The 15,719-nt window shown below is 45.6% G+C and overlaps 1 protein-coding gene across 3 annotated transcripts; it reads left to right on the forward strand.

Moving 5' to 3' along the window:
• Window positions 1-1,032: 1,032 nt before the first annotated feature.
• Window positions 1,033-15,224, forward strand: LOC138665401 (gastrula zinc finger protein XlCGF57.1-like). 3 transcript variants are annotated; one of them, XM_069752848.1, is made up of 5 exons: window positions 1,033-1,150; window positions 4,271-4,382; window positions 8,431-8,496; window positions 12,009-12,132; window positions 13,484-15,223. In XM_069752848.1, the coding sequence occupies exons 2-5, from the start codon at window positions 4,281-4,283 to the stop codon at window positions 14,530-14,532; spliced, it is 1,341 nt and encodes a 446-aa protein (XP_069608949.1). In that variant the 5' UTR covers window positions 1,033-1,150; window positions 4,271-4,280; the 3' UTR covers window positions 14,533-15,223. The 3 variants fall into 3 exon arrangements, with proteins under 3 accessions (XP_069608949.1, XP_069608947.1, XP_069608948.1); XM_069752846.1 differs by having other exon boundaries at window positions 1,046-1,219; window positions 8,362-8,496; window positions 13,484-15,224; XM_069752847.1 differs by having other exon boundaries at window positions 1,046-1,150; window positions 8,362-8,496; window positions 13,484-15,224.
• Window positions 15,225-15,719: the final 495 nt, after the last annotated feature.

Consider the following 15,719-nt stretch of genomic DNA (forward strand, 5'->3'; position numbering starts at 1 on the left):
ATTTTGTTTTCTTTATTTTTTGGAATTTTTCTTTCTTGTCCCTGATTTGTAGGTCATGAACTTTCTCCATTTTGGTTCCATTTCTGGTTTATTTCTTTGTGATTTTTGTCGTTTGTTGTCATCTGATTGGAGTTTTGTTAGGTTTTGTTCTGTTGTGCTTTATTTGTAATGTATCATAGTTAGTGTCACGTGAAGTATTTTTATATAATAAAAGACCTACATACAGGTAGACACTGTCCAGCACAGAATATCGAGACTATTACTGAATGGCACGATATACACAGACACAAACAGTCACAATATATACGGTATGTACAGGCAGACGCTGGCCGACACAGAATACACAGGTAGACGCTGGCTGGCACAGTGTATAGAGGATGATGTTGAATGGCACGGATTATACAGGTAGGTGCTGGCAGACACTAGGAGGGTGCTGATTAGCACTAGGAGGGTGCTGATTGGCACTAGGAGAGTGCTGGTTGGCAATAGGAGGGTTCTAGCAGGCACTAGGAGGGTGCTGATTAGCACTAGGAGGGTGCTGATTGGCACTAGGAGAGTGCTGATCGGCAATAGGAGGGCGCTGGTTGGCACTAGGAGGGTGCTGATTGGCACTAGGAGAGTGCTGGTTGGCAACAGGAGGGTGCTGGTTGGCAATAGGAGGGTGCTGATTGGCACTAGGAGGGTGCTGGTTGGCACTAGGAGATGCTAGTTGGCACTAAGAGGTGCTGGTTGGCCTTAGGAGGTGCTGACTGGCACTAAGAGTGCGGGTTGGCACTAGGAGGGTGCTGGCTGGCACTGATAGAGGTGTTACAGTGCTACCTGTGGATGGAGAGGTGCATGGACACACGGCACTATCTGGTTTGCAGGCTTTTCCCTGCCGCCCATTATCCGCCATACACAATGCATGCCGGTGTGTGCCGGTAATGATGACCGCCTCCCTCACCCTCACACGCCGCTGTCGCCTCCGAGTGACACAAGGACCAGACTCTGCGCCTCAGCATCGGGTACCACAGGTTCCCGCGCATGCGCATTGCGGTGCGTGGTGGGGGAGACACCAGGCTGGAGTCGGCGCCGCGCACGCAGCTGGTCCCTCCTTCCCCGATCTCCTGGCCCAGATTTACTAAACAAAGGCTCCGAGTGTGAGGTGCAGGTCAGTGATGGCTGAACATCCTCTCAGTAGGTGCGGGCTGCCGGTCATTGTCATTGTGCATGCTTAGAGGTAAGCACTCCATTCCTCCTTCACAGGAGGAGGGTCTGTCATTCCTCCTCCTCCTCCCATGGTACAGGCACCAGAGGATGTCACTACATGTCATGCAGGCTGCCCGGTGCACCGCAGGGTCGTGTATGTGGGGTGATAATGTCCATGGTGCGGTGCCGCTGGCCGCCCCCCTCGTGTATGTGGGGTGATAATGTCCATGGTGCGGTGCCGCTGGCCGCCCCCCTCGTGTATATGGGGTGATAATGTCCATGGTGCGGTGCCGCTGGCCGCCCCCCTCGTATATGTGGGGTGATAATGTCCATGGTGCGGTGCCGCTGGCCGCCCCCCTCGTATATGTGGGGTGATAATGTCCATGGTGCGGTGCCGCTGGCCGCCCCCCTCGTGTATGTGGGGTGATAATGTCCATGGTGCGGTGCCGCTGGCCGCCCCCCTCGTATATGTGGGGTGATAATGTCCATGGTGCGGTGCCGCTGGCCGCCCCCCTCGTATATGTGGGGTGATAATGTCCATGGTGCGGTGCCGCTGGCCGCCCCCCTCGTGTATGTGGGGTGATAATGTCCATGGTGCGGTGCCGCTGGCCGCCCCCCTCGTATATGTGGGGTGATAATGTCCATGGTGCGGTGCCGCTGGCCGCCCCCCTCGTATATGTGGGGTGATAATGTCCATGGTGCGGTGCCGCTGGCCGCCCCCCTCGTATATGTGGGGTGATAATGTCCATGGTGCGGTGCCGCTGGCCGCCCCCCTCGTGTATGTGGGGTGATAATGTCCATGGTGCGGTGCCGCTGGCCGCCCCCCTCGTGTATGTGGGGTGATAATGTCCATGGTGCGGTGCCGCTGGCCGCCCCCCTCGTGTATATGGGGTGATAATGTCCATGGTGCGGTGCCGCTGGCCGCCCCCCTCGTATATGTGGGGTGATAATGTCCATGGTGCGGTGCCGCTGGCCGCCCCCCTCGTGTATGTGGGGTGATAATGTCCATGGTGCGGTGCCGCTGGCCGCCCCCCTCGTATATGTGGGGTGATAATGTCCATGGTGCGGTGCCGCTGGCCGCCCCCCTCGTATATGTGGGGTGATAATGTCCATGGTGCGGTGCCGCTGGCCGCCCCCCTCGTATATGTGGGGTGATAATGTCCATGGTGCGGTGCCGCTGGCCGCCCCCCTCGTGTATGTGGGGTGATAATGTCCATGGTGCGGTGCCGCTGGCCGCCCCCCTCGTGTATGTGGGGTGATAATGTCCATGGTGCGGTGCCGCTGGCCGCCCCCCTCGTATATGTGGGGTGATAATGTCCATGGTGCGGTGCCGCTGGCCGCCCCCCTCGTATATGTGGGGTGATAATGTCCATGGTGCGGTGCCGCTGGCCGCCCCCCTCGTATATGTGGGGTGATAATGTCCATGGTGCGGTGCCGCTGGCCGCCCCCCTCGTATATGTGGGGTGATAATGTCCATGGTGCGGTGCCGCTGGCCGCCCCCCTCGTGTATGTGGGGTGATAATGTCCATGGTGCGGTGCCGCTGGCCGCCCCCCTCGTATATGTGGGGTGATAATGTCCATGGTGCGGTGCCGCTGGCCGCCCCCCTCGTATATGTGGGGTGATAATGTCCATGGTGCGGTGCCGCTGGCCGCCCCCCTCGTATATGTGGGGTGATAATGTCCATGGTGCGGTGCCGCTGGCCGCCCCCCTCGTATATGTGGGGTGATAATGTCCATGGTGCGGTGCCGCTGGCCGCCCCCCTCGTGTATATGGGGTGATAATGTCCATGGTGCGGTGCCGCTGGCCGCCCCCCTCGTGTATGTGGGGTGATAATGTCCATGGTGCGGTGCCGCTGGCCGCCCCCCTCGTGTATATGGGGTGATAATATCCATGGGACGGAGACCACCGTCTTATTATTCTAAGACATGGGGACGTCCTGCCATAGGGGGATATTGTGGTGTAAAGGCCATGGCCCCGGCGGTGTAGGGCTGACCCACTGGCACTGCAGCCATCACTGTGCCCACAAAGCCTCATCATCCTACCAGTGTAACGCGCCCCTAATAATTCAGCTCGTCACTGCCAGTGACTGATCTCCAAATGAAGCTGAGGACAATTTCTGTGGTAGCTCTTTTAGGCGGGGGAAAGATGCGCATGTCTCTACCTACCGTGCTATAGTCACATGACAGTGGCCTCACACCTAGTGATCGCCGCCTCTTTTCCATAAGCAGGCTCATAAATAGCCAGCTCTTTTGGATCCCTATGAAATATATGTTCACATGCAGGTGTACGTAATTCTTGAACAATGCTTGGCGGGAATGTAGAGAACAGCAGCCTATATGGTTCCTGCTTACAGAAATTGATGCATGGGGAGCAAATGGTGTTCTTATTATCGGACACCTGCCAAAAACTAAATCTAGAATCAAATCAAACCTGGAACAAATGTGTTGGGTACAGCTGATTCTAATCCCTCACCTCCCAGGAATGACCTCTCTCACCTAGTGCCAGATGCTGTGCCGCCACTACACTGTCCGGCCGTAACCCTAAAGGGTACATTTACATGACCATATAGCGGCCAGATTTTACAGTCCTCTTTATGGCTGAAATTCCTGACCCGATCTTGGCTCTACTGGCCTGAACGGTGGGAATCATACTGTATATGACTGAGGCTGTTCGTTCAGGCCAGGAGACCCACTGCAGAGATAGGGATTGTGTACGTAATGCAGACTGTAAAATATTGTTTATTATTATAGCGCCATTTATTCCATGGCGCTTTACATGTGATGAGGGGTATACATAATAACAAACAAGTACAATAATCTTAATACAAGTCACGACTGATACAGGAGGAGAGAGGACCCTGCCCGCGAGGGCTCACAGTCTACAAGGGATGACTGCTATATGGTTGTGTGAATGCATCATTGGCGTTTGAAACGATTTGGGCAAATTAATGATGGGTGATTATAGAGGCTTCCTAAGCCAAATGTAACATTTTCTATGCAGTCACTTCTCCACTTAATCATTGTAGTTGCTCACCATGTTCCACTGCATCATTTCCACATGATGTGTTTTTTGGGTACTTAGGAACTGCAGCATGGAGCAGCCACCTTGTTCGGTGGAGGTCAAGGGTCTGGACCAAATCTCTGGAAAGATCTTAAATCTTACAATGGAGATTATCAGCCTTCTGACTGGAAAGGTGAGTTACAGCACTTATTGTAGTGTCCCTGGTGCTATTCTGTAGAAGGTGTCTTGTCTTCACATCATCTCCTACCGGAGACTATTTCCCCATTAAGGCTATGTGCACACGTTGCTGATTTTTCAAGTTTTTTTCATGATAGAAACGCTATAAAACAGCAAAAAACAGCATACAATATGCATCCCATCATTTAGAATGAATTCCGCATGTTTTATGCACATGATGCGTTTTTTTCGCGAAAAAACGAATCGCGGTAAAAAACGCACCATGTTCATTAATTTTGCGGGTTTTTTTGCAGATTTCCCACTGTAAAATGCATTGGGAAATGTCCGGAAAAAAACGCATCAAAACGCGCAAAAAACGAATGCAGATTTCTTGCAGAAAATTTCAGGTTTTTCTCATACAGGAAAGAAATATATCTTGGTACCGTGTTAGCCAGTAGATAGAAAAATATTTAGAATTGAGAGTCCTCAGTGGCTGATACCTTTTAATGGCTAACTGACAAGATGGTAACAAATTGCAAGCTTTCGAGACGTATGTAGTCTCGAAAGCTTGCAATTTGTTACCATCTTTTCAGTTAGCCATTAAAAGGTATCAACCACTAAGGACTCTCAATTCTAAAGGTTTTTCTCAGGAATTTTCTCCAAGAAATTCTGAACGTGTGCACATAGCCTTAACCCCTCTCTGACCTTAGACGTATTATCCTGTCAAGGTGACCTGGGCCTATCTGACCCTCGACAGGATAGTACCTCATAGCCATCGGCCGCGCTCATGGGGAGAGTGCGGCCGATCGCGGCCGGGTGTCAGCTATCGCACCTGACATCCAGTACTATGTGCCAGGAGCGGTCACGGACCACCCCCGACACACTGCGATCAAACATGATCGCAGTGTTCCGGCGGTATAGGAAAGCATCACGCAAGGAGGGGGCTCCCTGCGTGCTTCCCTGAGACCCCCGGAGCAACGCGATGTGATCACGTTGCTGCGAGGGTCTCTTACCTCCTCCTCCCTGCAGCAGGCCCGGAACCAAAATGGCCGCGGCATCCGGGTCCTGCAGGGAGGTGGCTTCACAGCACCTGCTCAGAGCAGCCCCCAGGAGTGCAACGTCAGATCGCTGATCTGACACAGTGCACAGCAAAGTGTCAGATCAGCGATTTTACACTATAACATGATATATATTGTTCCTATAAATACATTTCTTTATCTAAATAAAAAAAAACAATAAAAGTACACATATTTAGTATCGCCGCGTCCGTAACGACCTGACCTATAAAACTATCCCACTAGTTAACCCCTTCAGTGAACACCATAAAAAAAAAACAAGGCAAAAAACAACGCTTTATTATCATACCGCCGAACAAAAAGTGGAATAACACGTGATCAAAAAGATGGATATAAATAACCATGGTACCGCTGAAAACGTCATCTTGTCCCCCAAAAAACGAGCCGCCATACAGCATCATCAGCGAGAAAATAAAAAAGTTATAGTCCTCAGAATAAAGCGATGCAAAAATAATTATTTTTTCTATAAAATAGTTTTTATCGTATAAAAGCGCCAAAACATAAAAAAATGATATAAATGAGGTATCGCTGTAATCGTACTGACCCGAAGAATAAAACTGCTTTATCAATTTTACCAAACGCGGAACGGTATAAACGCCTCCCTCAAAAGAAATTCATGAATAGCTGGTTTTTGGTCATTCTGCCTCACAAAAATCGGAATAATAAGCGATCAAAAAATGTCATGTGCCTGAAAATGTTACCAATAAAAACGTCAACTCGTCCCGCAAAAAACAAGATCTCACATGACTCTGTGGACCAAAATATGGAAAAATTATGGCTCTCAAAATGTGGTAACGCAAAAATATTTTTTGCAATAAAAAGCGTCTTTCAGTGTGTGACGGCTGCCAATCATAAAAATCTGCTAAAAAAACAGCTATAAAAGTAAATCAACCCCCCCTTCATCACCCCCTTAGTTAGGGAAAAATTAAAAAGTTAGAAAAATGTATTTATTTCCGTTTTCCCATTAGGGTTAGGGCTACAGTTAGGGTTGGGGCTAAAGTTAGGGTTAGGGTTGGGGCTAAAGTTAGGGTTAGGGTTTAGATTAAATTTATGGTTGGGATTAGGGTTAGGGGTGTGTCAAGGTTAGAGGTGTGGTTAGGGTTACCGTTGGGATTAGGGTTAGAGATGTGTTTGGATTAGGGTTTCAGTTATAATTGGGGGGTTTCCACTGTTTAGGCACATCAGGGGCTCTCCAAATGCGACATGGCGTCCGATCTCAATTCCAGCCAATTCTGCGGTGAAAAAGTAAAACAGTGCTCCTTCCCCTCCGAGCTCTGCCATGTCCTCAAACGGTGGTCCCCCCCCCACATATGGGGTATCAGCGTACTCAGGACACATTGGACAACAACTTTTGGGGTCCAATTTCTCCTGTTACCCTTGAGAAAATACAAAACCGAGTGCTAAAAAATAATTTTTGTGGGAAAAAAAGATTTTTTATTTTCACGGCTCTGCGTTATAAACTGTAGTGAAACACTTGGGGGTTCAAAGTTCTCACAACACATCTAGATAAGTTCCTTGGGGCGTCTAGTTTCCAATATGGGGTCAATTGTGGGGGGTTTCTACTGGTTAGGTACATTAGGGGCTCTGCAAACGCAATGTGATGCCTGCAGACTAATCCATCTAAGTCTGCATTCCAAATGACGCTCCTTCCCTTCCGAGCTCTCCCATGCGCCCAAACAGTGGTTTACCCCCTCATATGGGGTATCAGCGTACTCAGGACAAATTGTACAACAACTTTTGGGGTCCAATTTCTTCTCTTACCCTTGGGAAAATAAAAAATAGGGGGCGAAAAGATCATTTTTGTGAAAAAATATGATTTTTTATTTTTACGGCTCTGCATTATAAACTTCTGTGAATCACTTAATGGGTCAAAGTGCTCACCACACATCTAGATAAGTTCCTTAGTGGGTCTACTTTCCAAAATGGTGTCACTTGTGGGGGGTTTCAATGTTTAGGCACATCAGTGGCTCTCCAAACGCAACATGATGTCCCATCTCAATTCCTGTCAATTTTACATTGAAAAGTCAAACGGCGCTCCTTCCCTTCCAAGCTCTGTCATGCGCCCAAACAGTGGTTTACCCCACATATGGGGTATCGGCGTACTCAGGACAAATTGTACAACAACTTTTGGGGTCTATTTTCTCCTGTTACCCTTGGTAAAATAAAACAAATTGGAGCTGAAGTACATTTTTTGTGAAAAAAAGTTAAATGTTCATTTTTATTTAAACATTCCAAAAATTCCTGTGAAACACCTGAAGGGTTAATAAACTTCTTGAATATGGTTTTGAGCACCTTGAGGGGTGCAGTTTTTAAAATAGTGTCACACTTGGTTATTTTCTATCATATAGATCCCTCAAAATGACTTCAAATGAGATGTCCCTAAAAAAAAAATGGTGTAAAAATGAGAAATTGCTGGTCAACTTTTAACCCTTCTAACTCCCTAACAAAAAAAATTTTGGTTCCAAAATTGTGCTGATGTAAAGTAGACATGTTGGAAATGTTACTTATTAAGTATTTTGTGTAACATATATCTGTGATTTAATTGCATAAAAATTCAAAGTTGGAAAATTGCGACATTTTCGCCAAATTTCCGTTTTTTTCACAAATAAACGCAGGTAATATCAAAGAAATTTTACCACTATCATGAAGTACAATATGTCACGAGAAAACAATGTCAGAATCACCGGGATCCGTTGAAGCGTTCCAGAGTTATAACCTCATAAATGTACAGTGGTCAGAATTGTAAAAATTGGCCTGGCCATTAACGTGCAAACCACCCTTGCGGGTAAAGGGGTTAATCTGCAGTATGTAAATTCAGCGTTTTTGCAGTGTTTTCAATCATTCAAGTTAATGGTGTAAAAATGCGTTAGCATGCACATTGCTGTATTCTAATCCTCATTGAAACGTGTATGTTTGTAGGAATATACGGTGGTGAGTAAATCTGGTGACATCTTGAATAACGTGAGCCCTTTATCTGCTTCACATGAGAGAAGAGACCATGACAAGAAGATCCTAGAACTCACTACCGAGATACTGCAGCTGCTGACTGGAGAGGTGAGGAACTTCACATGGGCACAGTATATCAATATCCATTGATATTTTTAGTTTTATCATGTCACCTTTATCATCCAGAAAAAGACAAAACATTTTTGGAAAGAGACACTGAGCTATAAAATATTTTGTTCTTAAAATTAAATGTAACTCCTTGAAAAAGTGAAATACATACAAGTGCTTCTCACTAAATTAAAATACCATCAAAAAGTTAATTTATTTCAGTTCCTCAGTACAAAAACTGAAACTCATATCATATAGTCATTACAAACAGAGTGATCTATTTCAAGTATTTATTTCTGTTAGGCTAGTTTCACACTAGCGTTTTGCTTATCTGCGGACTTCCTCCGTGAAGCCCCGCCCTCGGCCGCACCTCCGCCACTAGCTCTGCCTACTTCTGCAGGCGGCATGCATGCGGCCTGTGTACCTAGCTTTAACATTAGGTACGCAGGTCGTGCGGCTGTATGCGGATGCTTCCGCATGCGTCGTTTTGACGATGCGGAGAAAAAAAAATAGCTACAAGCTGCGTCCTACGCTGGTAGCCGCATCGTCAAAACGACGCATGTGGAAGCATCCGCATATAGCGGCACGACCTGCGTACCTAATGTTAAAGATAGGTACACAGCCCGCATGCATGCCGCATGCAGAAGTAGGCGGAGCTAGCAGCGGAGGTGCGGCCAAGGGCGGGGCTTCACGGAGAAAGTCCGCAGATCAGCAAAACGCGAATGTGAAACCGGCCTTAATGTTGATGATTATGGCTTACAGACAATGAAAATCCAAAAGTTATCTCAGTAAATTAGAATACTTTATAAAACCAGCTTGAAAAATGATTTTAAAATCCGAAATGTTGGCCTACTGAAATGTATGTTTAGTAGATGCACTCAATGCTTGGTCGGGACTACTTTTGCATCAATTACTGCATCAATGGCGGCGTGGCATGGAGGCGATCAGCCTGTGGTACTGCTGAGGTGTTATGGAAGCCCAGGTTGCTTTGATATCAGCCTACAGCTCACCTACATTGTTGGGTCTAGTGTCTCTCATCTTCCTCTTGACAATACCCCATAGATTCTCTATGGAGTTAAGGTCAGGCAAGTTTGCTGGCCAATCAAGCACAGTGATACTGTTGTTTTTAAACCGGTATTGGCACCTGTCCACACTGCCAAAAGTACCAAGTCCTGCTGGAGAGTGAAATTTCCATCTCCAAAAAGCTTGTTGGCAGAGGGAAGCATGAAGTGCTCTAAAATTTCCTGGTAGACGGCTGCGCTGACTTTCGTCTTGATAAAACACAGTGGACCTACACCAGCAGATGACATGGTCCTAAATTTCATCACTGATTGTGGAAACTTCACACCAGACCTCAAGCAGCTTGGATTATGTGCCTCTCCACTCTTCCTCCAGACTCTGGGACCTTGATTTCCAAATTAAATGCAAAAATTACTTTCATCTTAAATCAACACCTTGGACCACTGAGCAACAGTCCAGTTCTTTTTCTCCTTGGCCCAGGTAAGATGCTTCTGGGGTTGTCTATTGGTCATTAGTGGCTTGACACAAGGAATGCGAAACTTGTAGCCCATGTCCTGATACATCTGTGTGTGGTGGCTCTTGAAGCAATGACTCCAGCACCAGTCCACTCCTTGTGAATCTCCCCCAAATTTTTTAATGGCCTTTTCTTAACAATCCTTTTAAGGCTACGGTTATCCTGTTGCTTGTGCACCTTTTTCTACCACACTTTTTCCTTCCGCTTAACCTTCAATTAAAATGCTTGGATACAGCACTCTGTGAACAGCCAGCTTCTTTAGCAATGACCTTTAATGGCTTACTGTCCTTGTGGAATGTGTCAATGACTGCCTTATGGACATCTGTCAAGTCAGCAGTCTTCCCATGATTGTGGAGCCTGTTATGACCTGGTGGTCAGGACAATAATGGACCTGGTGGTTAAGAGCACACGGAATGACCTGATAGTTACTGATAATATAGGACGAGCTCTGGGACGTGGGAACTCTGCTGACCGCAATCCCTAATCCTATCACGCACACTAGAAATAGCCGTGGATTGCTCCTAACGCTCCCTATGCAACTCGGCACAGCCTAAGGAACTAGCTAGCCCTGAAGATAGAAAAATAAAGCCTACCTTGCCTCAGAGAAATTCCCCAAAGGAAAAGGCAGCCCCCCACATATAATGACTGTGAGTAAAGATGAAAATACAAACACAGAGATGAAATAGATTTAGCAAAGTGAGGCCCGACTTACTGAACAGACTGAGGATAGGAAAGGTAGCTTTGCGGTCAGCACAAAAACCTACAAAAAGACCACGCAGAGGGCACAAAAAGACCCTCCGCACCGACTCACGGTGCGGAGGCGCTCCCTCTGCGTCCCAGAGCTTCCAGCAAGCAAGACAACAAACAAAATAGCAAGATGGACAGAAAAATAGCAAACCAGAGAAATACAAGCAGGAACTTAGCTTCTGCTGGGAAGACAGGTCACAAGAACGATCCAGGAGTGAACAAGACCAATACTGGAACATTGACAGGTGGCATGGAGCAAAGATCTAAGTGTAGTTAAATAGAGCAGCCAGCTAACGAATTAACCTCGTCACCTGTGGAAGGAAACTCAGAAACACGCACAGCCACCAGAGGAAGTCCATGGATAGAACCAGCCGAAGTACCATTCATGACCACAGGAGGGAGCCCGACAACAGAATTCACAACAGGAGCCTACTGAAGCAGACTAAGGTAACGTTCACACTAGCGTTATGCTAGTGTGCGTCGGGTTAGCGTCGGGCGACGCAGCGGCGACGCACGCGTCATGCGCCCCTATGTTTAACATGGGGGATGCATGCGTTTTTGTTTGTTGCGTTGTGCGACGCATGCGTCTTTTTTGCTGCAAGCGTCGGACCAAAAAAACGCAACAAGTTGCATTTTTCTTGTGTCCGACTTTCGGCAAAAAACGACCCATGCGTCGCAAAACGCAGCGTTTTTGCGTGCGTTTTGCCGCGTTTTTGCGTGCGTTGTGCGTTGCGTCGCCGACGCAGCGGCGCACAACGCTAGTGAGAACGTAGCCTAAGTGACCTTTTTTAAACGCTTAGGAAGCCTTTATTTTGTTAATGATTCTAATTTACTGAAATAATGATTTTGGGTTTTCATTGGCTGTAACCCATAATCATCAACATTAACAGAAATAAAAACTTGAAATACATCACTCTGTTTGTAATGACTCTATATAATATGAGTTTCACTTTTTGTATTGAAGAACTGAAATAAATGTACTTTTTGATGATATTCTAATTTAGTGAGAAGCACTTGTACATGAAGACGTGACACTTCAAGTGGTACACCTCCTGCATCTTAAATAGCTCGGTTTTAAAACACTTCCCTGAGCTGGAAATCTGCATTATATTGGTAGAGCGTGCTGCATCAATGAGACTTGCATGTGACATTGCAGATTCAGCAGACTAATAGATATATGTCATGTTTAGGAGGAATAGAGGATGATTGGGTTTGTTATGTTATGTTTTAGGTCCCTCTGAAAAGTGGAGATATAGCTGTGTACTTCACTACAGATGAGTGGGATTATTATAAAGAGCATGAAGATTTATTTAACAGCCCAGCTGTGGCATCGCCAAGGTCTCTCCGATTACAGCGTAAGTAGAACATTCATTTACATTGCTTGTAGATGCACCCTAATGATGGATGATGTGGGCACCTAAACCCTTGTTTTGAAGGTTAGGTTATCCTATAGTTCACCTGACTCGTACAAACACCTGATGGGCATGAACAATTTTTTTGGCATGAGTCATGATGATAAATTCCTTTACTGTTTGCTGACATGTTTTGAACCTAGATTAAAAGTCAGCCATAATTGGAAACTTTTGAACATTTGGCCTCTTTGTCAGAGAGACTATGTATACAAATATCAAAAGACTGGCCATCACTTCCTAAACAGAAAACAGGCGTGTACAGGTGCTTACTAAGAGTAGCCACATCCATATATAACTAACAAATAAAGTAGCACTCTGTAGCGCTATAGCATGCAAACATTAAAATATTTGAATTTCATTACTGCTCTAGAAAATTGGAAAAATTGAGAATACTTAGCATGTAAATTGGCTAATTCATGTGTACCCTACAGCCATGATAAGGCGATTCTCTTTGCTGGGAACCTGCCTAATGTAAATCCTCTCTTAGGCTACGTTCACATTAGCGTTACGCTAATGTGCGTCGCTGTTGCGTCGGCGACGCAGCGGCGACGCGCCCCTATGTTTAACATAGGGGACGCGTGCGTTTTTTTGTTAGCGTTTTTCGACATGTGCGTCGTTTTCGACGCTAGCGTCGGACGCACGAAAATGCAACAAGTTGCATTTTTCGTGCGTCCGATTTTCGTCAAAAAACGACGCACGCTTCGCAAAACGCAGCGTTTTTGCGCGCGTTTTTGGTGCGTCGCGCGTTGCGTCGCCGACACACCGGCGCGCAACGCTAATGTGAACGTAGCCTTAGGCTAAGGCAGAGGTCTTAAACTGCATTCCTCAAGGGCTGCAAACAGGTCATGTTTTCAGGATTTCCTTGTACTGCACAGGTGATAATTTAATCACCTACACACATAATGATTACAGCACCTTGTGCAATGCTAAGAATATCATGAAAACACGTATGGTTTGCAGCCCTCGAGGAATGCAGTTTGAGACCCCTGGGCTAAGGCCTGCATTTATATGGTAAGGTAGGATTCTGCTGTAATTAAAAACACCTGAGGTGGAAGGGAGGAGTGCTCAGTCAGAGCCAGTGCATACAAATATCAAAAGTCTGACTGTCATCTACATTCCCATATATATATGTAGGCTTCAGCCTAAGAGAGGATTCACATTAGGCAGGTTCTCGGCAATAAGAATAGCCTTGTCTTGGCTGCCGGGCACACGTTTTTCTGTTTTTTAAAAAAAGTGAAGGTCATCATATGTTAATTCCGTCATCCTGAAATGCAATCAATCTTTCTGCTTACAGGTCGAGCAGCTCTCAGGGATACAACCCCTAGTAAACCACAACCACCAAAGGTAAAAGCACCACGAAAGAAACGGAAATATGTGAGAAGAAAGGTTAAGAAGACTACCTCCCGTAGAAAGTTAAATGGGCAAGACGAAGATTGGCATCTTCCAGAAAACTATACATCTGACGTCAACGATGATCACATGATGACAAATAGTGAGGAAGATGAAGACATTTTTTTTTCTGTTAAATGTAGAGAGTGTGGCAAAATGTTCCAGAACAAAGCCGCCCACTTGTCCCACCAAAAGACCCACACCCGGGTGTTCAGCTGTAACATCTGTGGTAGCTTTTTCTCTCACAAGCTACCTCTTCTTCAGCACCAAAGGGCCCACACTGAATCAAAGCCATTCGCTTGTCTCGACTGTGGAAAGCGTTTTCCCCGTCTCGTTAATCTTGAAACGCATCGGAGAATTCACAGTGGTGAGAAGCCATTCTCTTGTTCTGAATGTGGGAAAATGTTTTCCTGCGAGGCAAACCTACTCAAACACCATAGAATTCACACAGGGGAGAAACCATTCACTTGTACTGAATGTGGAAAGTCCTTTGTTAAGAGCTCGCATCTGTCCCGCCATAAGCGCATTCACACAGGGGAGAAACCCTTTCTTTGTACTGAATGTGGGAAGTGCTTCACCAACAAGGAAAATTTGGTAACTCATAGGAGGTTTCACACAGGAGAGAAACCTTTTCCATGTGGAGAATGTGGCAAAAGCTTCAAATTTAAGTCTCACCTTATGGTACATCAGAGAACACATACTGGGGAGAGGCCATTTTCTTGTGCTTACTGTGATAGACGCTTCATTGAAAGGTCCCATCTAGTCAAACACCAGCGTTCCCACACTGGTGAAAAACCGTATTCCTGCAAGCACTGTGGAAAAAGCTTTGCTCGCAGTTCACATTGTGTAAACCATGAAAAGACACACATGCGCGAGAAAAAATTTTCATGCCCTGATTGTGGGAAATGCTTTGGACTTAAGAGTCAGTTGAATAGGCATTGGAAAACTCACTGAGTTAATGGTTATAAGGTTTCAATCCACTAAAGGGTGATTTCTGTCAAATCCAAGACTTTCTTTTATAAAATGAAACTTTTTGTAGAAAACAGTACTTCAATTGATATTTTCTTGTTCCTAGATGGCAGTGTTGAAGTAGATAGTGATTGTAGAATGAATCTCTTCTATTTGATGAAATGTGCCCATGAGGAGACGACCACAGCCGAAAATGTGCTCAGACGAGTAGGTCCTTTTTTGGGGGATGCGGGGGTAATTTATTCTTATTTACTTGAAAGAAGATCAGTCAGCACTACTGACATGTCTGTTTTAGAAAATACTTCTTCATGAATAATTCTGGAATATCTTTACTTGCAACTCTATATTGTGCTGCTCCTGTTATTCTTCTTGGAAATGTATACATAGTTGATATTTACCATTCGGGGGTGTTACTCTACGCAACCCGAAACCTTCCAGTAAGTGCTGACAGTGCCAGACTGTGTAGAAGAATGGGAATTCATACATTTTTTGGAAGAATAACAGAAGAACATTGCATAGTTCTAAGAAAACTTGATCCAGAATTGTTAACTAATGGGGAATTTGATTTGAGTGATATGAACAAATGTTAAATATTTGTTTTTTTCTAAATGAATAAAATGCTTTTATGTAACATGTTTATTGTAATGTTGTTCACAGTAAAGCCCCTCTTAATATTTGATAGTCCACCATTTGTTTTCTGTACAGACGTGCCTCATCTTCCATATCACATATGGACCAGCAACAGCACAATGTAGGCTTTCACAGTGCCTCCCGCTTCCCACTTCCGCAACGTTTGATAGTCAATTATTTTTGGAGGTCTTGTGAATGCCTGGCTAATCGTTTCTACCATAAACCTGTCCACCACTATAACAATTTGGAACAATTTTCAAATATACTGTCTTAGGAAGTACCATCTATCTGTGCCACCTCATACACTTGTTTTTTTTTCCTTTAAAGTGAAGGGGAAACAACCTATTGCTCAAAACAGGTTTTTATGTTCAATGTATTTTTAAACATTTTTTATGGTTTTTTTTCAAATCACTATTTAAAAAAAAATACAAAATCTTCCACTTCTCTCACTGATCACCTGATCTAATATAACACTATTACTTCTTATTGGACACTTGCAGTGGGGTGCCAAAGGTAAAAACAACTCCAGCGCCCCACTTTTC

This window comes from Ranitomeya imitator, chromosome 2, assembly GCF_032444005.1.
Source record: "Ranitomeya imitator isolate aRanImi1 chromosome 2, aRanImi1.pri, whole genome shotgun sequence".
Taxonomy (NCBI): domain Eukaryota; kingdom Metazoa; phylum Chordata; class Amphibia; order Anura; family Dendrobatidae; genus Ranitomeya; species Ranitomeya imitator.